Genomic DNA, 21,946 nt, shown 5'->3' on the forward strand with positions numbered 1-21,946 from the left:
ATGCTGAATGTCGTTTGACGTTCTGTTGGAGATTGTTCAGGAAACGATGGTTGGGGACTCATCGCTCTGCACATCCGGAGCAACATCGACATTTCCTGACCTCATGACGCTATGATCATTGTCAGTGTGGTTATAGACAAGCTGGCGTTGTTCGATCCCTTCGACGTTACATCCTCTACCATATTTGAAGTCCAACGACCTGAGACAGCGCTGGGAGCTGCTCTCGTTTGGTACTCAACTGGAGAAAGGATAACAACGGTGTACCACTACAATAAAACCATAAAGATGAGACAAGACCCAAGTCCTTGCCTTTGGCGACAGCAAGTAAGGGGCTAATAGGCAGGTGACCAGACCAAGAGACTTTATACAGGTTAGCAGAACTACTAAACTACAACGCTACAACATCTGAATAAACCTTATCAAAACTACATCGTGGATAAATCCCACATCCTACGGGGCATATGAGGTACCTACTGAGTTCATGGACGCCTTCGACGCCGTTAGGAAAGAATAGTAATATTCAATCCGGACCCTTTGTAACACAAAAAACATACCAAAGGCTAACTCAATGCAAAGCTAAGCCGCTATGGAAGTTCGACGGCTTATTGTCGGGCGAAGTCAAAGACGGACGTTATCGTGAACGGGTAATCTGCTGTCGACACAGGTACCACATTAAGGGAGGCTCTCGTCACCAAAATGGTTCTGCTTCTGGGTAATGGCAGCGGAATCACGTCCACATATAACCGCACAATCCAGAAAGTTGATAGATACATTTGCACCTGCCGAACTACATAATCACGACTGAAGCAGTATATTCATCTATGGCCTGGAGCGTTCATGACGCTGTTTCAGTGACAGTCTGGCTAGGCTGAGTATCACAGATTAAACTATACTTGCAGGGTTCAGACTGATTAACTTTGTTTTCTATGTTTGATAAATTATTCTGCTTGTATCAGGAGGGATAGATAAGCTCTGTCTGGTATTCCACGCATTTTATATGAAATTATGGCGAGATAGAGTACGGCTGCTTGCATGATTGATTAATAGAATGTAGAAAAATGAAAGTTTAGACAGATATGGTTTCGTTCTTTCATCTTCGCTCATGATAGTAGCATAATAATATAACATTGTGGCGATCTCATCCAGTTAGCTGTAGTGGTACGCTGATGGTATATCACCTTGCTAGTTTGTTCCATCAGGACTGGGCCACAGATCAGGTGACTACCTGACTACCTTGGTGGTTTGGCAAATCCCCGTTTGGACCAGACAGGGGTCCAGAACTAGGAATAATCCCTGTTGTTTTGTTTATTGATCAGATCAGATGACGAGGATGATGATGATGGTAGTGGTAGTTCCATGGTAGTACAGGAGGCCTACCAGATGGACGAAGGGGATTATGTTTCAAGGAGTAACTACTGTTATTACGAGTTATCTTGTTCTACAAACAAGGGTAGAAATCAAGTTTATTTGTTATCACATTCTGATCTTGTAGATACGTTCCTGAACTAAACTAGAACTCAAAAGTAAACCAACTACACCATACAGGAGCACATGTGCGTTAGACAGGCAGCTCGATATCCAAACGCCCAATTTCGTCCTAACTGGGAACAGGAAGACAACTAACTATACACAATGTGTAATCAAAAGACAGTGATCCTGTAGAAAAAAGTAGCGTTGATTATATCCTTCAGATAGAAAATTTTCACCACGCGTGACCGAAACTTTTCCACTTCGTGGTATTCGGGGCATATTAGTGTCATACTGGCTTCATATGATGCTGAAAGAGTCATGTCATATCATGTCGTGATCATTAAAGAGTGTACGTATGGTAGTGAGATGATGGAGGGAAGGTAAGTGGTAAGAATTGTAGCGACTGGCACATTGATTGGCGGACCAAAGCAATGTATGACCGAAGACGCGCCACCCATGTAATCTTGAGGCACCTGATAACCGGGGTGGCTTGTTTATGCTCCGTCCTCTTCGCTGATGCGAATGGCACCCTCGTTACCCAGACCGTGGGACCAGAATCCGTCAACGTTGAGGGTACTAGTATAGCAGTTAGTTTGGTGCTAGACTCCAGGCCAAAGAGCAATTGGTTACGTACATTCCAGGAGCGCCGTCGTGTGCAATAAGCAGCCAGTATCCGAGAATACCCTGCGAAAAAATATCGTAGATGGCGAAGAGGATAGTCTCGACATCAACGTTGATCTTCAGAGCCAAAGCTCCCGCAGCGAGGGCACTAGTCCATGTCAGTATACCGTTGAACGCATCTTGAGCTGAGGGAAACTTACACTGGGTACAGGAGCTTGACAAACAACATGACACCCGAGAGAGTTCCGAAGAACCGCTTGGTCTGGACATCCTTGTTGCTTGCTGCCCGGCTTCCATGGACACTGATATGGTAAACCGTCGTCAGATAGCCGATTGCGCTGATAGTGAACCAGACCCATCTGCGCGAGGAATGGCCAGCATAGGTACCCAGAATACCCGAGCCCAGCATGATAAAGTCCGCCGCGATGGCGATGAGCAGGTGAGCTCCAGGCAGACCGGAGAGCAGCGACAAGCTGATGAGGCCCAAAGGCTCAGTCAAGAACCAGAGGACATAGCGGAGCCAGAGGATCTGGCGGTAGTATTCCTGCGTTGTGTTGGGGACGTGTTTGTTGTGCTCCTTGAGGATGTCGAGCTTCCAATCCATGCCTTGTCCAGTCGCCAGAGCAAGGTAGACAATAAAGGAGATGGTGCTGGCGAGAGCAACAATAACATGGAACACACGTTTATTCTAACCAGACTGAGGTTAGTTGCTTGTCTTGTAATATCATCACGATAGCTTGAGAACTTACAATAGGAACCCGAGCACCTAGAACGTAGAACACGAGAGAGGAGATACCCATAAGCACGGTGACCACCCTGTGTACCTCAATATTAGCTATACTCGTCACATCTCCGTCCACAACGGTCTTACCATAGTGTCCGTTTCCCAGTGTCATGGAGCACCTGGAAGATGGGATCACTGCCGGGAACGACGGTGGGAATGGGCGCCACCGACGAGGTAGGCGATGGCTCAGGCCAAGGGAGAGTTGGAGTCGCCTTGATGAAGGACTCGATCATGTTGATGGATTCGACAGAACTATCGACACTGATGATGGTGTAGAGACAGTCCGATGCGAAAGGATATTGCGGGGGAGATGAGCGTATATGAGGGGGATCGACTGGGTATTTAACGGGAACCGGGAGAGCCGAGATGCAAGGCTGGCCATGATCCAGTGAAGAAAAGAGGAGCAACGATTGGGATTCTCCGTTCCCCAGCGACCAGCGTCATGCTGACCTCGATGTTGTCGTCATTGAGATTCAAGAGCGGCGGAGAACCAATCACGGCGGATGCGACCGCGGGCTTGAGGGGCAACCGTGTAACCGGGGGGGAATTGGTGCTGTTGTCCATGTTTGTCTGGAACTTGGAAAGCTGGCTGGTCAGCAGTAGTTGCATGATACGAATGCGTCTCCGCTTAGGTGAAGATGGGGAAGAAGGGAAGATGGAATGGACAGATGGGAAGCTCCACTGAGACGTTGCCCTCCCCGCGGCATGACGCCATCCCTAACTCGGGCATGACTCAGCTACAAGGTACGGTTTCATCCACTTACTATGTAGCCAAATTAGTGATAATGAACATATTCACCATTCGAGAACAGTATAATTAATGTAAATACAATGTAGGTGACTAACGAGAGAATATAGAGGGTACAAAGAAGACAGCTACTACTCCGTAGTCACTCGTGTATAGTGCCCAGTTGAACATGGTACTTCCTTGGTCTCCACGGAAGTCACCAAATCATGTATCAGACAAGCTGGTTTACACAATACTTACTTTACATCCATTGGTTTCAAGTTATGGCGTGAAATAGAAGCGGTCCCGTGATATGCATAGTTAATGTCCAGCAAGGTAGATCTTAGCGTGTATCATATCATGCCTTCCCATTCCGATCTCACAGCTTCCACAACAATCCCCGTTACTGCCACATCCTTATGCCACACCAACTCCCCCCTTGATCTTGACAGTCTTCTTAAATCTGATATGCTAGTATGATTGTTTAAATCTCCGGTCCCTTTACACACAGACATCTCTGCTGTCTCCATTTGCACCTGGCTTAAACCCCAGCTCTCATGATTCTCCTCGGTTTTCTTCGAGGCCACTTTTTCCTGATAGCACCGTCCTGAGGGAAAGACACCGCCGTGGCTCCTGGTCCGATGATTCGGAACTCCACGCCCGACGCACGGAACCTTCCCTGCAATTCCAGTAGACGGGCATCGATGATCGGGTCTGCTTCCATCATTCGATAGTTGGACCAATGACCCAGGGTACACTTTATACATCCTTGGTCGGGTGCTTGCTCTCTGACGGCGTACCGAAGATAGAGCGTCTTGAGTACAGGGACGGTCTCCGAAAGGTGTACCACCAGGCTTTCGAGTTCACAGCACAAGGCCCACGAGGACTGGATCAAGCAATCATCAACATAGAGATGTTGCAGCGAGCGTGGAAGCACCTCCCGAAGGGGTATGCTAGGACTGTAGGACCCTTTCCCGACGAATGGCAGCAAGTTACCCCACCGTATATGGACAGTTTGGAGATTAGGGAATCCGGTCAACCTCCCGAAGGTGATAGGCGTTGGGTTTTCGGCATCCTGCTCAGTCAGGTCGCTCAGGAAAGTTAAATTCAAGTGATGCAACGAAGATTGAGATTGTTGTAAAGGCTGGTACAGGTGCGAGTGATCCAGGTAATCGTGCGTATGATTATCCCCCCAGTCCCCCAATTCGAGGGTAAACGAGTGTAGCTTTGGGCACCTTTCCAGCAGACGAGAGAGATCAGGTAGGCCATCAGTGGATGCCAGGAGATCCAGATGGGTCAATGAGAGGACCAAGTCACTGGGCATGTCAAATTGAGTTCGATCACACGAGTTATGCACGTAAAGCTTTCGCAGCGATGGAATCCGGAGATAAGGGGTCAGCCTCTTCAAGGGTATTGCGCTTTCAGTATGCCCCCATTCCCGCAGATTTGGACCGTCGGCCAACAAGACGTGCTTTAGGTGCGTTAGAATCCCCAGTTTTGGGTTACTTGCCCAATGAATAACCCGTTCAAAGTGGACGGAATTCTTGACTAGCATATTATCCTCAAAGATACAATACTGATTCCATTCTTCGGGTAATTCAATGACGAATCTTTCAAGATTCTTGACTTGCACCATGAGCAAGGCCAGCCAGGCATCTTCATATCGTTGATGCTGAATCCAAAGCTCGCGTTCTAGATCGTCTTTGAGATCTTGGCGCCACGCTCGGAATCTGCGGCGATATTTGCGCTTAGCATCTCCATAGGGCAGCATAAAAGGGAGGAATTTTTCTTCCCCGGGTGGCTTCAGCGGAGGTCGATGTTTCCACTTTTCCTCGCCATAACTAGGGTAAAGCTCCAGGGAGTGGATCAAGGGAGCGAGGGTTGGATTCTTAAGCAGAGCTATTGTAACTCGACGCACAGGAAGAAAATCGCTCCAACGGAAGCGACCATAATCGGCGTCAATATAATCGTTCAGGGGAAGCACGACATGTTGATATAGGTGGGGAATGAACAGGGAGTACTAATCCTTGCAAACCAGCACTAGTTGCGCATAATCCTGCCTCGTGAGAAGGGGAACAATTTGGAGAATAAGCTCCCCGGGCAGGTCGTCGATTCTCATCCTCGATGTGCGATGTGATCGTTGATACAAGGCTGATAAGTGTGTATGTAGCCTGGGAAGATGATTTAACCACCTCGACCGGCGCTAGTCAAGGTTCTATCACCAAGCAAAACCCCTACATACACATAGACTAACTATACAGCAAACAGACTAGCGTCCCTTGGCCGATATTACATTTTCACTAGACAAAGACCGGCTGTTACTTGGTGCGCTGGAATAGTCATCACATGACGCCATCCAATCAATGAGATAGGCGGATAGTAGTATCTTGGATGCGCTAAATTTGCTATCTGGTCTACTAATTACCTCAAGGGCAGGCCATGTATAAAAGTCAGTGTCTCCTGGTGATGAGGAATAGCTCTCGCGCGGCAATATCTGGGGCCTAACAACTGGGTCATCTCCTCATGACTTCGGCGAGTTGTACTATCATTGATTTCGGTTGGCCCAATATATAATCTAAGGGTCTTGATCCGGCATTGCTCAGGCCACGCACTTTTATGTTTACACCACGCCCCAAGCTGTTCCGTGCCGCCAAGCGGACAGACTGTCGCTTGATCGATTTTCGCAGGGATCCTACCATGTACTACAGATGCCGCTAATGCTGGCGAGCCAGGGAACCATAACCGAAATCTATGCTAACTGTTACTATTATAATACACATGCAGCACTAGCTTGGACGATTCAAATGCTAACAAGGAACTGACCACTCAGCTCGATGCATCCAACTCTTGCACCACCTCCTCGCAGCGCCCACACACCGTCTCCTCCTCCGCCGCCTCTGTCTCGGGCACCACATACCGCCAGCAACGCGGACACTTGCTCGCCTGCGGGGTATACACATATACCGTGCCTGTCCCCCCGCTCGGCAGCTCGTACACCTCACTATACTGCCACTTCGCATTGCGGATGTCCTCCGGGATCGGCTCCTCGTGCGCCCCGAGACTGACCGACGAGACAACAAACACATCAGGCAGTTCGGACTGGAGGCGCGCGAAGACTGCATCGCTTGTAGCGTCCTTGGGAAGAACAATGTGGACGAACGATTGCAGGGAAGAGCCCATCTGCTTCTGGCCACGGGCCTTTTCTTGGATCGCCTTGACGACCGAGTTCACGGCCACGATGTCCTGGTAGTCTGCTTCCAGAGCCTGGTTCTGCCATTCGGAGGCGGGCGCGGAAACAATCCGTTTGAGCGGATGCTCGCAGTGCGTCTTGATGGCCTCGGGCGTGTGCTCCCAGGTCTCTTCTACCAACAACGGAGTGATCGGGGCAAGCACCTCTTGGAGGTGGTGATAGATGTGGAACAAAGTCGTCTGGGCAGCCCGTCTGCTGGTGCTGTTCTCGGCGTAGGTGTAAAGACGGTCCTTGATGGCTTCCATGTAGAATGCAGAGAACTCAAGATTAGCCCAGCGGTTAATGGCATTCACGGCCTTGTAGAATTCAAAGTTCTCGCAGGCCTTCTGGCAGGCCAAGACTGTGTCGGAGAGATGTTTCAACGCGATACGATCTACCTGCTGCAGCTGGTCATAAGGGAGACGATCCTCCGGACGGAAGTCGGACAAGGCACCTAGCAACAACTTAAACGTCACACGGTACTTATGCAGACTAGTGTTAACTGTCTGAAGGACTTGCTTGCCAATCACAACATCCCGCGTGTAGTCGCTGCTTGCAACCCACATCCGCAGAGCATCCGGGCCAAGCGCATCGTAGACAGGTGCCTGGTTCTCAGCCTGCTTCTTCCCCTTGCCTTTTCTCGGCTTCAGGGGGGGCAAGAGCGTGCCGTCCATGATCGACTCCGGCTGGATCACGTTGCCGATTGACTTGCTCATCTTGCGTCCCTCCTCGTCCAGGGTGAACCCGTGAGTGACGAGGTTCTTGAACGGCGCGCGAGGGAAAGCAGTCTGTCCGGAAGCAAGCTGGTGGGCGATGAAGGTGAGAAGGCCGGACTGGAACCATCCACGGTGCTGGTCGGTGCCCTCTAGGTAGACGTCTGCGGGATATCCGCCGTCACGGTAAGGCAGGTCGATCTCGGTCCAGCTGGTGCCGCTGTCGAACCACACGTCCATGGTGTCGGTTCCGCGTCTGTAGCCGGGCCCAGAGGCATCTCGGAGAGCTGGTGGGATCCAAGCCTCGTCGTTGGCATCGTCTGTCCACCATGCGTCAATGCCACGCTCTTCGATGACGTTCATGATGTGGGACACGCTGTCCTTGGTGAGCAGGGCATCGCCTGTCCCGCGGTGGTAGAGCGCCGGGATAGGGACACCCCAGGCGCGTTGGCGCGAGATACACCATTCGCTGCGGTTCTTGACGAAATTCTCCAGTCGTTGTCTTCCGGCAGTAGGCACGAAGTTGACATCTTCCAATGCAGTCATGGCGCTGCCACGGATGTCGGCTACGTCGGCGAACCATTGCTCTGTGGCGCGGATGATGATGGGAAGCTTCGACCGCCAGTCGTAAGGATACTTGTGCTCGTACCGGTGCTTGGTGATCAGCAGGCCTTGGGATTCGACGTAATCGAGAACAGCGGCATTGCCATCACCAAGGACGCTCTTTCCACTAAGCCTTGTAGGGTCGCTGGGCATGGCCTTATCGGTGAATTTGCCGTTGTCGTCCACGGGAGCGAATGCGGGGATACCTCGGGATAAGCAGGCTTCGTAGTCCTCCATACCGTGGCCTGGGGCGCAATGAACCAAACCGGATCCAGAGTCGGCGGTGACAAAGTCCGCGGCGATGATGGGTTGCGGCTCCGCATCGGGTCCCTTGAACAGAGATCGGTAGGTAGTTTGGTCAGCGAGCTTCGATCCAGGGATAGCCGGTACGATGACCGACAGATCCTCCTTCAGGATGCCCTCGAGATATTCCAGTCGAGACTGTGCGATGAGAAGATAGCCCTGTGTATCCGAGTCGACGATGGTGTAATCCAAAGACGGGTGAACCGAGATAGCCGCGTTTGCCGGGAGTGTCCAGGGAGTCGTAGTCCAAATAACAGCGCTGATTTCCTTATCCTTGAGCAGGGGGTCCTGTGCCAGATGCTCCGGGATGCTAGCAAGAGGGTATTTCACCAAAGCAGCCGTTGACACATGATCTTCCTTGTATTCGAGCTCCGCCTCCGCCAGCGCCGTGCCAGTAGACGGCGACCAGTAAACCGGCTTGAACCTCCGATAGATCAATCCCTTATCAACCATTTCCCGGAAAACGCCAAGCTGTCTCTTCTCGAACGCCTTATCCATAGTCTTCCAATGATTCTCCCAATCCGCCATAACCGCGAAGCTCCGGAATCCCTTCATCTGCGCCTTGACTGTCCGATCAGCCAACTTGCGCGCAGCCTTGCGTACCAACGCTGCGCTAACGGGCCCATTGTGTTCCTGTCCCTGTAGTTCCTTTTGCGCTTCCAGTGCCTTCAGCTCTATCGGCAAGCCGTGACAGTCCCATCCCGGTACGTATCGTATCCGCTTTCCCAGTCCGAGCTGCACACGACAAATAATGTCTTTTAGTACTTTGTTGAGGGAATGGCCAACGTGAAGTTCGCCGTTTGCGTATGGCGGTCCATCGTGTAGGACGAACGGCTGGCTGGCTGGTCGTTCACGCTGTTGCCAGGCGTAGAGGTCGTCGGTGCATCGCTGCAGGTATTTTGTCCGATCGGCCGGCGTCACGCGTGCAGGGAACGTCGATTTCGGGAGCTTGAGCGTCGACGACCAGGACCGAGCGAGCGTCCGTGGCAGGTCCGGCATACTACCGCTGTATCATATCCCACTGTTTGAGTTTGGGAGGATTGGGCGAGAGGTGGGTGGTGACTCTGGTTGGGGAGCGGAGATTCAAATAATGTCCACCCATCTCCGATGCGGCCGCAAAAGGCGTGTTTTTGTATTACGGTAAGTTACGCGACCTACCAATAACAACCATTATATAGTTTGGGGACTGTCATTCAATACGGAAGCCAAAATTAGATACACATAGTAAACCCGAAAAGCAACCTCTCCATAAAGCAACGTTGGCTTGAATTAGTACAATATTTCTATCAATGCATGCAATATCCATGAATCTGATGCTTGCCAGAAGACACCAATCCAAAACTCCGGCCCACCCTTGCGAGGAAACGATCAGGTTAATAGATAGTCAAGCAGCTCACTGCGCCATTCTTCATCACCTCGAACAACAGACCAGGGAATCCGAAGAGCTCCGTATTGCCTAGTCCGCCGTCATGCGCGTCGTGGCCCGCCCTCTGCCCTTTGCCTGTGCTCTCTTCCCATCCACCGAGAAATTCGACGCTGCTCTCTGGGCTGTCGCCCCACCCTCGGTTCAAAACCATGGGCCGCTGTAGAGCCCGCTCCTCCGCAGGGCTCGCATAAGAACCCCTCCAGGTTGACCTGAGACGCTCTGAAACCTCTTCATAACGAGTCTCCGAAGTAACAAAATCATCAGGCGAACTGAAAACGATCCTCCACCGGCTGCGGCGATGACGATTGAAAGGATATGAACCCGGCACATTTCCATGTAGGATGATCTTGGTCACCACCAACTGCGAATGGGGTGGGGGTGGAGTGGGGTCTCTCTGGTCAGATTCTGGGAAGGCTGGGCCGGGCGTGGTGGGATAGGAGATGAACGCATCAAATCCATGGTGGAAGTAGTTGAAGAAGCATTCTGACGGTAGTGACGAAGGATCCGATGCGTTTGGTTGGAAGAGCTCGTCGTCTGAATCATCAGACACACTGTTGTTTGAAGATTGATCGATGTCAGTAACATCTATTCCCCTGCCTGGAGAAGAGCCCAGGTGAAGAGCATCCTCGCCACCGCTACGGCCGGCGGCTCGATGAATAGCTATTCTCCGATCATGTTTACGGTAGATGGCATCGGGTGGCCCGAACTCGGCGACTAGGTCTTGAGGAGTGGTTTCTGACAGCGAGATAAGTCCAGGTGGGCTCGATCTTCGCACCGCTTCAATCTTGCCGGCGCCAAGTATGAGAAACTCTTCGATCTCGTCCGGAACAGACTCTCGGCTTTTACTTGCCAATGCCGGCGAGCGCGGAAATTGCGGTTGCTGTGTGAATAGCTTGTTTCGAGATTCGGGCCAAGATGAGCCCTGGAATATGGCCATAGATGTTGCTGGCAAGGCTGCTGAGGAGGAAAGCAATGCTACAAAGTCACACTGATCGGACCATGCCGAATTCTGCAAAGGGAAGGAGAATGCGACACCAGGGTACGATAGCACATAGGTGCCGTATGGCGACTGAGGGCTATCCGGAGGTATATACTCTCCGGGATAAGATGGCCCAAAGAGACGGTTGTAGACATGGCGAAAGTTGGGGCCTTGCTGTGTCACGGACTGTTCCCCTGGCTTCACACCTTTCAGTACTTCCTGGTTCTTATAAACAAGTGCAATCTTGGAGAAGTCCAGCACCTCGATCAAGCGAAGTCGCTGGTCGGGTCCATCAAAGCGTAGACGAAGACCACTCGATGGAAGTTTCAAGCTTACTGGCTTGTTCAAGGGCTCTGCAGAGGAGTACGCAATATCAATAGCGGGGTATATCTGGGGATGGGCCTTGACGCGGCTTAGGACATTGTGAAGGGAGGCTCCGAGAGCTATGCGACACCGATTAGCCATGCCCAAAAGTTAATGTGGTGACTCAACATGCTTATGAATCCCAACCCTTTCCCAGGGTAGATCTGAGCCTGCGGTGAAGGTCTGGAGGAAGTCATGTTGGGTTACGGCCGATTCTCATACTGCGGCGGCCGGCTGAGGAGGCGGTGGGTGTTAGTAGTCGGTAGTATATATATGTCAAGAGTACAGTATGCTGGATGGGCAAAGCACCATCCCGTAGCTTAGATTTACAAAAGAGCAGCACCCTAAGCTGAATCAAGCTGATGCTTTGGAACACTGAACACTGTCTGAGAAGAGTTGCGACAGTCAGGAGGAGAAGCCGTGGGGGGAAGGCGATGAACGCATAGGACCGATCATGTGAGAGGGGGGAATGACGGGGGCCGGCACGTGGGCGGTGTGGCCGGTTTGTTTACGTTTTCCGTTTTGAGAATCCCGCATCAACATCGGTAAATACTCCAACCTCGACCTCCTTATCCGACATCCCCCACAGTCGCCGCCAACTTTGTCGCCTTATGTTGATCAATTAATTTGAGATTTTGCGGCATCATTGCTCATTGCATTGAAGCGACACGACACCTGTTACACTTTATCTTATAGTCCACTATGGCCGGCCCACAACGGCCTGCCTCTGGGCTGCCAACAAGACGTACGACAACTACAGCTACACGCCCAGCAACACGTCCATCGACGCGACGAGCGGGTTCAACCGTGCCCTCTTCGACCAGAGCCAACTCTCCAGCAGTTACTGCAAAAGCGCCCCCTAGTAGCTCGCGCGCGGTGAAATCGCCGACCGAATCATCCGCCACCAGTCTCATTGCGAAGCGCAAAGAAAGAGACTATGAACGTGAAATCAACGAAGACACCAGTATCCACGTTGTGGTAAGATGTCGCGGCCGCAATGACAGGGAGATCCAGGAAAAGAGCGGAGTCGTCGTCTCAACTCCTGAAGGAGTTAAAGGCAAATGCGTTGAATTATCCATGGGCCCAAATGCGTTGTCCAACAAAGCCTACACATTTGACAAGGTCTTCTCAGCAGCTGCCGATCAGGTGACTGTGTATGAAGATGTTGTGTTACCGATTGTTAACGAAATGCTTGCTGGATACAATTGCACAATCTTCGCTTACGGACAGACGGGAACCGGAAAGACTTACACAATGTCAGGCGACATGACGGATACCCTGGGCATACTATCAGACAATGCTGGTATTATTCCGCGTGTGCTCTACTCACTCTTCCATAAGCTCCAAGAAACAGAGAGCACGGTGAAGTGTTCCTTCATCGAACTATACAATGAAGAGCTTCGCGATCTGCTAGCGTACGAGGATAACTCGAAACTCAAAATCTATGAGAACGAGTCGAAGAAGGGCCATGGAAGCACACTTGTTCAGGGTATGGAGGAAACATTTATCGACTCAGCGTCGGCTGGAATAAAGCTGCTCCAGGAGGGAAGTCACAAGCGGCAAGTAGCAGCAACAAAATGCAACGACCTGAGTTCCCGGAGTCACACTGTTTTCACTATCACCGTCCTTACGAAACGAATTACAGAGTCCGGCGACGAGCATATCAGCCACGGAAAGCTGAATTTGGTCGATTTGGCTGGTAGTGAGAATATCCAGCGCAGCGGTGCTGAAAACAAGCGTGCGACCGAAGCTGGTCTAATCAACAAGAGCTTGCTCACTTTGGGTCGTGTGATCAACGCCTTGGTCGACAAAAGCCCCCATATCCCATACCGAGAATCCAAGCTTACCCGCCTGCTACAAGACTCTCTCGGAGGACGAACAAAGACATGCATCATTGCTACGGTCTCACCATCACGCAGTAATCTGGAGGAAACTATTTCCACGCTGGATTATGCATTTAGAGCGAAGAATATTCGCAACAAGCCACAGATCAACTCAACGATGCCGAAGAAGACGCTCATTCGTGAATTCACAGCAGAGATTGAAAAGTTGAAGGGAGAGCTTATTGCTACGCGACACCGAAATGGCGTGTATATGAGCGTCGATTCCTGGGAAGAGATGCATATGGAGAGCGAATCACGAAGGATCGTCAATGAGGAACAGCGTGCAAAGATTGAGTCCATGGAATCGAGCTTGCGACACAAGGTTCAGGAACTCTTCACGCTCACAAGTAATTTCAACGATTTGAAGAAGGACAATGAAGAAACACGGGCTGCCCTTGCTAATACCAATGATGTACTCGAACAGACCGAGATCGTTTTGAAGGACACCAAAGCTCAGCTTGAGGAAGAGGAAATGCTGCGCAAAGCGCATGAAGAGACAGAAGTGAAACTTCGCGATATCGGCGCAGGTCTTCTATCTACTTTGGATACGACGGTGGAAGACATCAGTGGCCTGCACGCCAAGATACAACGCAAGACTGACCTGGATGCCACCAACAAGCGGTCCTGGCAGGTTTCTACCGCGGAAGTGTCGAATGTCACTACGGTGATTGATTCCAAGGTTGAGGCTTTCCAGGAGCAACATTCCGAGCTTGTTGAAGCTATGTCCGAAAAGATCAACGAGTTTGTCACGCGTGAACTCGGCAATATCGAATCGAACCAATCGCAATTGCTTCAATCGGCAGGCCTCTTCGAGAAGGCGGAACGTGAGGCGAATTCTCAGACCACGGGCGCCCATGATGAGATGAACGAAGTCCTCGAAGAGATTAAGGATCTACGCGAGGAAGTTAAGCGTAAGGTTGGCGAAGGATTGAATGGTCTGTCGGCTGCAGCTGCTCGCATTTCCAAAGAGGTTATCGGCGAGTTCTCCGAGTTCCACGCTCAACTGCATTCTTCTTACAGTGCTCTTGGCAAGGATTTGAAGACAGTGTTCGAGGATATGGTCACGCATCTCAATGGACAAAAAGCAGAGATCAACAAGTTGCGATTGGAGCTCCAGGAGGCCAACACCAAGGCGGTCGAGGCCAACCGCAGGGCATCTTCACACTTGGCACAGACCCTCGAGGAAGAGAGTGCTAATGCTGAAGCCGAGCGTGATCTTCTGATGTCGCAGATGAAGGCTTTGATTGAAGAGTCTCGCCAGAGGCAATTTGGCCGCTTGAAGGGTAGGGTGGAGACAATGCGCACGGATCTTACATCTTCTGGAGACTTCCTGGAGCACGCCACTGCGCAGTATGACCGCCATGTTGACGAGTGGGTGTTCAAGTCGGAGCAATTTGCCAAGGATGTCACTGCATCGAAAGACGACATCAGGTCAAGGATGCAAAGTGACTGGGAGGTAAGTTTTGCTCTCGGGATACTTGTGCCCACTTATACTAATATTGTAGGTCTTCGATCAACGGAATGCTTCTATCCAAAAGGTTACAGAGTCGGTCCACGAGGAGACGGTCCGTATTGTTGATGCTCAGGTGAACAACATGAGCAAACAAATGGAAGCACTGGACGATTTTGTCGCCAAGGCTCGCTCGCAGAATGGCCGTTACCGTGACGCCCGCCTTTCAAGCCTGCAGAACATGTCATCCAATGTCCACCAGTCATATGATTGTATGAACACGCAGTTCACGGAGTTTGGTGGCCGTCTAACTGAGCTACAAGAGGGCGCAATTCAGCAACAACTCAACCTGCAAGAGTCCACGATGCCACTGTCGGATGAAGTCCGCAAACCATTGACCGATCTTCGGGAGAACATCAGGAACCGAGCCTTCGAGGAATATGTCTCCACTGGCGTGACTCCCAGGAAGCGCGCCTACGACTATCCGTCTGACCTACCGCGGACTGAAGGCCATGATTGCTTGAAAACCCGGATGAGAACATCCAGACAGTTCACAGCACTGCCATTCAGCGGCGAAGATCAGCTTCCCACCCTCGACAGCTCTCCTGGAACTCCCCCATCCAAAGGGTTCGTTTTCAACGACACCTCGGACGAGGTAGGATCTTTACCACCCAAAACCGCGGTTACTCCTTCCAACACGGGCCTTAGGGAAGTCGATGCAAACGTCGTAAAACCGCGCGCATCTAGCGCTGGAGACCGCAAATCATCTACTGCCGGCACGGAAACCCCTCGGACTACTATGGACCTCACACCGGAAACCGAGGACACCGACCAACCGCCTGCAAAGAGACGCTGCTCCAATCTCGCAACTGATAGCAAGCTCTCGCAAAAGAAGTTGACGAGGAAGATGGCTGGGATGCTGGAGGGACCGGAAAACGTTCCTCCTTCCAGCGCTAGAAGGCTGAGAAACCAGCCCTTCAATTAGTGTCACGTGCTTGACCCTTCTTTTGTTTTGCATTGTGCATGAATATTAAAATGTCTCGCTTGGTGGTGGCAGGCGTTATGGGATACCCTAATACCCTGGGATTTGTCCATTTTGAAGAACGACAGGTTGTTTGATATCGTATTTTGACTGGATGTTTGGAAACGGACACTGACTGAGTGCTTGTTTTGAATGCGGAATGGATGATTCTTTGAAACTTTGCAATATGGTGTTTGGGAGTTTGTGTTACCATTGTTTCTGGTATAGATACCTCGTCTGCTACAACAGAGATTAGCCATTTGTGGCTATTTGAATGCGTCATGATTTCTGCTCAACACTAGACCATAGGATGTAGTATGTAGCATGGTGGGTGCCTATAAGTAGTGCATATAATGTTTGCCACACTGCATGGTTACATTAACCAGTCCGGACAACTACACTTGCCAGCTCAACTTTCTACAGACTGTCCCTCATTCTCCCCACCACCCTCAACATGAGGCTCGGCTTCGATCGGCTCCTCAGTGTTATCCGCAGGAGCACCCTCGACATCCCCTTCCTCAGGCAATGCCGTGTCACCCTCTACTCTTTCTTCCGCATCGTCCATCTGCTCCTCCGCACCAATAACCTGTCTCAGCTCCGATAACCGCTTCGCGAACTGATCCATCATATCCTCCAACCGCTGGCTACTCCTCTCTCTATCTTTATCCTTCCCCGGCATATTCATAGGCAGTCCTGCCGTACCCTTGATCTTGAGCATGAGACTTCCGTTCGGCGGCTGTCCCCCAGACGAGTTATTATTATTATTCTCAAAGGTAGGCGCCGAAACCAGTTGCGTATTCAGAACCTGCCATGCTGGTGATAAACTGTGTGCGGAGGTCACGGTGTATTTATGCGCCGATGATTGCTGTTGCTGTTGCTGTTGTTGTAGAAGAGGAGGTCCTGTTCCGTGGGCTTCGTGAGCGCTGGCCGCGCCGCCGTCGGTGTTTGGGACTGTCGTCTCGGGATGTGTACCATCTGGCGAGGCGTAGTCTATATCGAGAATCACGTAGTTATCGCGGACACCTGGGATAGGGTCCGGAAGGAGGGACTCCTTCCTGTGGTGGGCGTATTCATCGTCTTCGGGGTATGTGCCTTGTTCACCACCGTCTTGACGATTGTGGTCTTGTGTATGTTTGGATTTACCTTTTCCGTTGGCTGTGAAAAGATCGGGCTCAGATTCTAGGGCGCGTAGAGCTGCATCGGTCACGATGTCTGTGTCATCGTCGGAGAAGATGTAGTGCACTGTGGGGTGGTGGTATTCGGAGGAGTTGGCGTCTTCGATTAAGGTGAAGAAGGGTTGGAAGGTGGCGTGCGATGGTGTTGTTGTTGATGTTGTCTCGTGGGGTTTTTCGTGCTCGGTAGGGGCGTGCACTTGTGGGACTGGAGCTGGTGCAGGTGCAGCTTCGTGGGAGTCGTGCTCCTCCGGAATGTCGGTGACTTGTTGGGCGGTGCCGGGCCGGTCGATGATGCTCTGGGGGCGAGATCCTGAAGTTCGGCGGACTGATTGGCGGGAGGGTGAGGAGGATAAGGGAGATGGGGAGGTGTGTTTGGGAAGAGACATGTCTGGGGGGAGCTACATGGTTAGAATGGAGTGATAGAGAGGGAGGATGGGAAGTGAGAGCGTGGCAGGGCCGGTACCTGAGATAGTACTACTAACTTATCTGGGGAACTACTTTAGTCTTAGTCTTACTACTTACTAGGAAGTTGACTTGCCGCATTCGTCGCGGATCATCTGCTGCCTTATCGATAGCGTCAGGTGACCCGATCGGCGGTAAACAGAGTTGTTGTTTATTGTGCACGGATGTTGGAGTACCTGTGCTCAAGAATATATATATAGACAAATAGTAGTATACTAATAGCTCTATGCTAGAAGAGAAATACAGTCGCAGGGTATCATAATTTGCAAGGAGCCACCAACGCCTTCAACAGTCCACTGAGGTTGTCGAGTACTGAGGTTGCTATTCATCTTCCTCGTCGTTTTGCTTCCATTCGAATTCTGCAGCTAGATTAGCAGTCATAGTTAAATGCAGGGATATGAATGACATACTCTGTCTGCACATCGGACAGAGTCCCTTTGAGGACTCTTGTTGAATCCAGGTCATGAGGCAGTGCTGGGTTGGTTAGTGTTAGTGTTTCGTCTTTAGGATGAGAACATCGAGATCCACAATCGCACCATATGAAAAGAGTGACCACACTTTCCCAGCACTGTGAAAATTTCCTGGTTAATAACCATGCAGTTCGAAAAAGGGAGTATTGTTGACATACATAGCGAGCAATCATCACCTGGGAATTTACAGGTCGGACATGTGCCATCGAACTGAACCCGACAAATACCACACACTTCATCGTCGGGCATATCCCAGCGCCAAGTAGCAACGGCGTTCCACTCTTTAATAGTGACCTTCATGGCTGAGGATGGTTGATTGGATTGCAATGGGGGATCTCGTTTAGTGTCGGGAGGAAGGGGAGGTTAAGGGAAGGTGGTTGGAAGGGAAGTGGACCGGGCGATAAGCGGACAGGCTTTCCCGAAATTCACATGGCCACCTCCGCATTTGCGAGGAGAAAGACGGACTGATAGCGAAGCTCTCCCGTCATTGTCCATTGATCTTGCGCTTCCCACACTATTCCTCTTCCTTTCTTTCCCCCCTCATTCATCTTTCCGGACCTGCAGGTGGGTTAATCAGACACCACGGTATGAGCGGAATGTAAATAATCCTTGAACAATTTCTCTCATATTTACTGCATCTGCCCCCCCGCCTCGCAATATGGCGTTTATAACTCTTCGGAATTCCATCCCTTCACCGACTCGCCTATTTCGGTCCACCATGTCCACCGCAAACCAATGTCGCCAGTTCTCTTTCAACTCATATTTGATCACCCCCAAGGAGCTTGAAACCGCCCTCAAGAAGAACCCGCGCACGAAGATCTCCACCTCTCCTCGTGTGGTACCGCTATGCGCGGCCTGGTTCATGCCGAACGACCCCGAGGGTCGCAAAGGAATTGACATCTTCCGCAAGCATCGCATCCCCGAGGCTCGCTTCTTTGACCTAGACGGAGTCAAGGACCATGACTCGCCCTACCCGCACATGCTTCCTACCGCCGAAACGTTTGCCGAAGCGATGAGTGAGCTTGGCATTCGCCGCGACGACGAGGTGGTGGTCTACGACACTGAGGAGCTGGGCATCTTCAGCGCTCCCCGCGTCGGATGGACCCTTCGGGTCTTTGGACACCCTCGAGTTCATCTACTCAACAACTACAGGCTGTGGGTTCGCGAAGGATACCCGACGGAGACTGGTGAGCCCTCCCAGCCGGAGCGGACCAACTACCCCGTACCTACGTATGATTCGAAACTCGTGATCCCTTACCGGGAGCTTAAGGAGATCGCCAAGGAGCATAGAAAGGAGGGCGCAAAGGAAGTGGAGATCCTGGACGCACGCTCGTACGGCCGCTGGGCGGGAACCGATCCTGAGCCACGTCCAGGCCTGTCGTCGGGCCATATTCCTGGCTCTCAAAGCTTAGCTTTTCAACAGCTGCTGGACCCGGAGACCAAGACTTATCTCCCGGGGCCAGAGCTACGCAAGATCTTCGAAGGCAAGGATATTGACGAGTCCAAGTCCATCATCAGCTCTTGTGGCACCGGTGTGACAGCAACTATCATTGAGACGGCACTAGGCGAGGCGGAGTTCGGAGAGCCCAACCTACGGAGGGTATACGATGGCAGCTGGACGTAAGTTCTTTCCCGATCCCTGACTTTCTACAAAGGTTCGGTGGCTGACAATGGTGACAGTGAGTGGGCACAACGTGTCAAGCCGGAGGAGGGTCTCATCAAGAAGGCAACGTAGAGACGGGAGAAAGGACAGCTGACGTTGGTTTGAAGGCGAGGAGTTTGAATTGGCCTGATGATCGTCGGGTCTTGTATGACATAGCGTTTTCCCCTCCATCTCGATTCCAGCAACCGCAATTATACCATACCAGATAGAGATCGAACCATCTAGAAGTACGCGGGAAATCCCAAATAAGATAAGCGTGTAGCGATGAGTAAAGGTGATGATAACACTGGGGCAGCCATTTAGTCACTGGGGGATGGTAGGGGCGTGTTATGAGGGGAACCATAGTGGAGGAGAATATATGATGACAACAGGAAAATCGGTCGAATCCGTTTGGCGCTTAGTCAGGCCCCAGGCGAATCCCGCGGCTTTCAGTTGATCCGCTGATGGATTCATTCCTCGCTCACCATCTCGCCTCGATTCTTTTCCATCCACGATCGCTGATTTAAGACCCAAAATGCTGCAGATGATCTTCCCTAGTGAGCGAGGTTTTCATTGTGAGTGATTCATTCTTCTAATTTGGCATCTGGCTGGCGGTCGGGCTGTGAATGGCCATGGTTCTGGTCCTCGAACCAGCGCCCCCACATTCCCAGGCCTCCGCCTCCATTAATCCCAATCAATCCAAACCTCCCTCGCGGGCTTCAGCACCACGCTAACCACGCCTGCGGCTCGGTCGCAGTCGTCCAAGCAAGCTGTTCGGTCTAGGGCCCTTGTGGCTTTCCAGTCTTTTACCCTTCAACTACGCGACCGGTCCTGTCGACCTTTCTCAGCCAGCCATGTCGACCGGACGCAAGGTCTTCCATTGTGCCGTGGACGAGACGGCGTTAACCACCAATATCAGCGAAATCAAAAAATGGACCACGAACGGCGCCATCACTCTTATCGTTCCTCTCTACAGTGAGTGACTCGATGACACGCCAGTTGTATCTGCTGACCGATGCCTCTCTAGCCCTCGAACGCCTCCATGCCTTGAAGAGAGCCGGATCCCAAGTCGCCATCAATGCCCGAGAGGCCGTCCGTTTCCTCGACCGTGTTACCTCCGGCAAAGATAACATTTCCGCCGAACGAGTCATCCTGCAGGGTCCCATGGAGCAATATGAGAACTGGACCGAGGCGGAGAAGTTCTTCCTTCCAGAGTTCGAGGAGGAACCCGAAGCCAACGGAGTTCTTCCGGGCGACCAGGTGGCGCAGCGGAATCGCGAGGATAAGTCCAAAGATACGAAGAAGAACGGCGCCGCTCCCGACGATCTGTCCCAGATGCTTCTCAACAAGTTGAATTTCAAGAAAGAATCCGATGCGGTCTCGATCACGTCAAACGGCACTCACAGCGCCCCTGCATCCCGACCGTCCTCCAGGAGCTCCCGGACCAGTCCTGAGTGTGCGAATTCTCATGTTGTCAATGGCGTCGGCAAGGAAGTGAAGAAGAAGCCGGAGAGTGGACACCGTCGTTCTGCGTCGGGGTCCACTATTCCGACGGTTCCTTTGATGCTCAGACCGCTGCTCAGCGCCCTCTTGTGGCGGTTGCACAGCGGCCCTGATGCCGCTAACGCGGCAAAAACATGCATTCTCATTACGAACGATCGGCCTACCCAGGTTTGGGCGCAGAAATTCGGCATCGGAGTCAAGAACATCCATCAGCTGCGGACATCCATCCAGTACGAGGAGCGGGAATACAAGAACCGGTGCAAATACGTGGAGAAGACCCAGACGACAACCGCAGAGCCAAAGTCTCTTCTTTCCTACGAGGATGAGAGCGACGAGGACGAGCTTGTTTTCGTCCCCCGCGGTCGCGGCAAAGGATCTACTCGAGGAGGTGGCTCGCGCGGCGGCACTACTCGCAAGGCTGCTGCATTCAAGTCTGTCGCCCCTCCGGTGGAGGCTACGATGGAGATTCCCACGCAGCCAATCGACCCCAACTCGTTCAGCCGATCGCTGGGTGTGACGAAGCAGCAGCAGCAGCCGCCCACGGTTGATCTGAGCACCCAGTCCGGGGCCGCACGTGGCATGGCGGGGGCATCTCGGAACTATTCGAACAGCCGCCGTGGTGGTTCTCGGGGTCCTTCGCGTGGTAGCAGCCGCGGCCGTGGTAAGCTCTGGGTTCCTTGATCAATGGTCGGGTCCGTCAGTCTGTGCAGATGGGCGGATGAATATTTCTCAAACTTGAAATAGACCATTGTGGTTGTTACACGAAGCAGAAAGGATATGTTCTGCCATTCCCGGGCTGCCTAAGGTCAGACTTGTTGTCGGATGCGACTGTCTACATTGATGGGCGACAGGTCCTGGACAGACGGCATGGATGCGAAAATGCGGTAGACGAGAGGAATCGGATACGGGACAGTTTCGATCCAGTATGGCCATCGTCGGGGTGAACTCTCTGGGCGTCGCTTAGGCTGCGAGAGGCGTAGTAGATGCTGGGTCCTCATATGGCGTTGCTTTCAATCCTTCGGACTTCCGAGGGAAGAAATGGAGCACATCTTTTCTCCTAGCCACGTTGTGGTGGGCAATTCCCAGGCCGCTTTTCGACATTCTACTCTGCAGTTACAAAAC

General features: G+C 51.8%; 7 protein-coding genes across 7 annotated transcripts; 2 read left to right on the forward strand and 5 right to left on the reverse strand.

Moving 5' to 3' along the window:
* Window positions 1–1,964: 1,964 nt before the first annotated feature.
* BO87DRAFT_391065 (opsin family protein) lies at window positions 1,965–3,108 on the reverse strand (the record flags this gene model as incomplete). Its single annotated transcript, XM_025624957.1, has 5 exons — window positions 1,965–2,046; window positions 2,105–2,239; window positions 2,292–2,779; window positions 2,841–2,907; window positions 2,963–3,108. The coding sequence occupies 5 exons, from the start codon at window positions 3,106–3,108 to the stop codon at window positions 1,965–1,967; spliced, it is 918 nt and encodes a 305-aa protein (XP_025474803.1).
* Window positions 3,109–4,143: 1,035 nt separating this feature from the next.
* Window positions 4,144–5,721, reverse strand: BO87DRAFT_448702 (uncharacterized protein; the record flags this gene model as incomplete). The annotated part of the gene is made up of 2 exons (XM_025628306.1): window positions 4,144–5,622; window positions 5,680–5,721. 2 exons carry the CDS (start codon window positions 5,719–5,721, stop codon window positions 4,144–4,146), a joined length of 1,521 nt encoding a protein of 506 aa, XP_025474804.1.
* Window positions 5,722–6,345: 624 nt separating this feature from the next.
* BO87DRAFT_410589 (isoleucyl-tRNA synthetase) lies at window positions 6,346–11,630 on the reverse strand. The gene is made up of 4 exons (XM_025626343.1): window positions 11,352–11,630; window positions 9,848–11,298; window positions 9,600–9,604; window positions 6,346–9,456 (listed from the first exon to the last, which is right to left on the reverse strand). Exons 1-4 carry the CDS (start codon window positions 11,413–11,415, stop codon window positions 6,429–6,431), a joined length of 4,548 nt encoding a protein of 1,515 aa, XP_025474805.1. The 5' UTR covers window positions 11,416–11,630; the 3' UTR covers window positions 6,346–6,428.
* A 161-nt stretch (window positions 11,631–11,791) lies between these two features.
* BO87DRAFT_463102 (putative kinesin family protein (BimC)) lies at window positions 11,792–15,853 on the forward strand. Its single transcript, XM_025629214.1, has 2 exons — window positions 11,792–14,557; window positions 14,607–15,853. The coding sequence occupies exons 1-2, from the start codon at window positions 11,921–11,923 to the stop codon at window positions 15,534–15,536; spliced, it is 3,567 nt and encodes a 1,188-aa protein (XP_025474806.1). The 5' UTR covers window positions 11,792–11,920; the 3' UTR covers window positions 15,537–15,853.
* On the reverse strand, window positions 15,851–17,187 carry BO87DRAFT_380681 (uncharacterized protein). Its single transcript, XM_025624348.1, has one exon. It carries the CDS (start codon window positions 17,131–17,133, stop codon window positions 15,982–15,984), a length of 1,152 nt encoding a protein of 383 aa, XP_025474807.1. The 5' UTR covers window positions 17,134–17,187; the 3' UTR covers window positions 15,851–15,981.
* Window positions 17,188–17,530: 343 nt separating this feature from the next.
* On the reverse strand, window positions 17,531–18,041 carry BO87DRAFT_369216 (anaphase promoting complex subunit 11; the record flags this gene model as incomplete). Its single annotated transcript, XM_025621961.1, has 3 exons — window positions 17,838–18,041; window positions 17,746–17,777; window positions 17,531–17,683 (listed from the first exon to the last, which is right to left on the reverse strand). Exons 1-3 carry the CDS (start codon window positions 17,977–17,979, stop codon window positions 17,531–17,533), a joined length of 327 nt encoding a protein of 108 aa, XP_025474808.1. The 5' UTR covers window positions 17,980–18,041.
* A 296-nt stretch (window positions 18,042–18,337) lies between these two features.
* BO87DRAFT_320021 (thiosulfate sulfurtransferase) lies at window positions 18,338–21,505 on the forward strand (the record flags this gene model as incomplete). Its single annotated transcript, XM_025619875.1, has 4 exons — window positions 18,338–19,299; window positions 19,360–19,410; window positions 20,079–20,296; window positions 20,349–21,505. The coding sequence occupies 4 exons, from the start codon at window positions 18,338–18,340 to the stop codon at window positions 21,503–21,505; spliced, it is 2,388 nt and encodes a 795-aa protein (XP_025474809.1).
* Between the last annotated feature and the right edge of the window lie 441 nt (window positions 21,506–21,946).

Source organism: Aspergillus neoniger (assembly GCF_003184625.1).
Source record: "Aspergillus neoniger CBS 115656 unplaced genomic scaffold BO87scaffold_50, whole genome shotgun sequence".
Classification (NCBI taxonomy): Eukaryota; Fungi; Ascomycota; class Eurotiomycetes; order Eurotiales; family Aspergillaceae; genus Aspergillus; species Aspergillus neoniger.

Bases quoted from the DNA above. Each gene is read 5' to 3' on its own strand.
- BO87DRAFT_410589 (XM_025626343.1), bottom strand. From the start codon at position 11,415: ATGACTTCCTCCAGACCTTCACCGCAGGCTCAGATCTACCCTGGGAAA. The intron at 11,299-11,351 runs GCATGTTGAGTC...GGTGTCGCATAG, and splicing joins GAAAGGGTTGGGATTCATAA to CTCTCGGAGCCTCCCTTCAC.
- BO87DRAFT_463102 (XM_025629214.1), top strand. From the start codon at position 11,921: ATGGCCGGCCCACAACGGCCTGCCTCTGGGCTGCCAACAAGACGTACG. The intron at 14,558-14,606 runs GTAAGTTTTGCT...CTAATATTGTAG, and splicing joins GGATGCAAAGTGACTGGGAG to GTCTTCGATCAACGGAATGC.
- BO87DRAFT_380681 (XM_025624348.1), bottom strand. From the start codon at position 17,133: ATGTCTCTTCCCAAACACACCTCCCCATCTCCCTTATCCTCCTCACCC.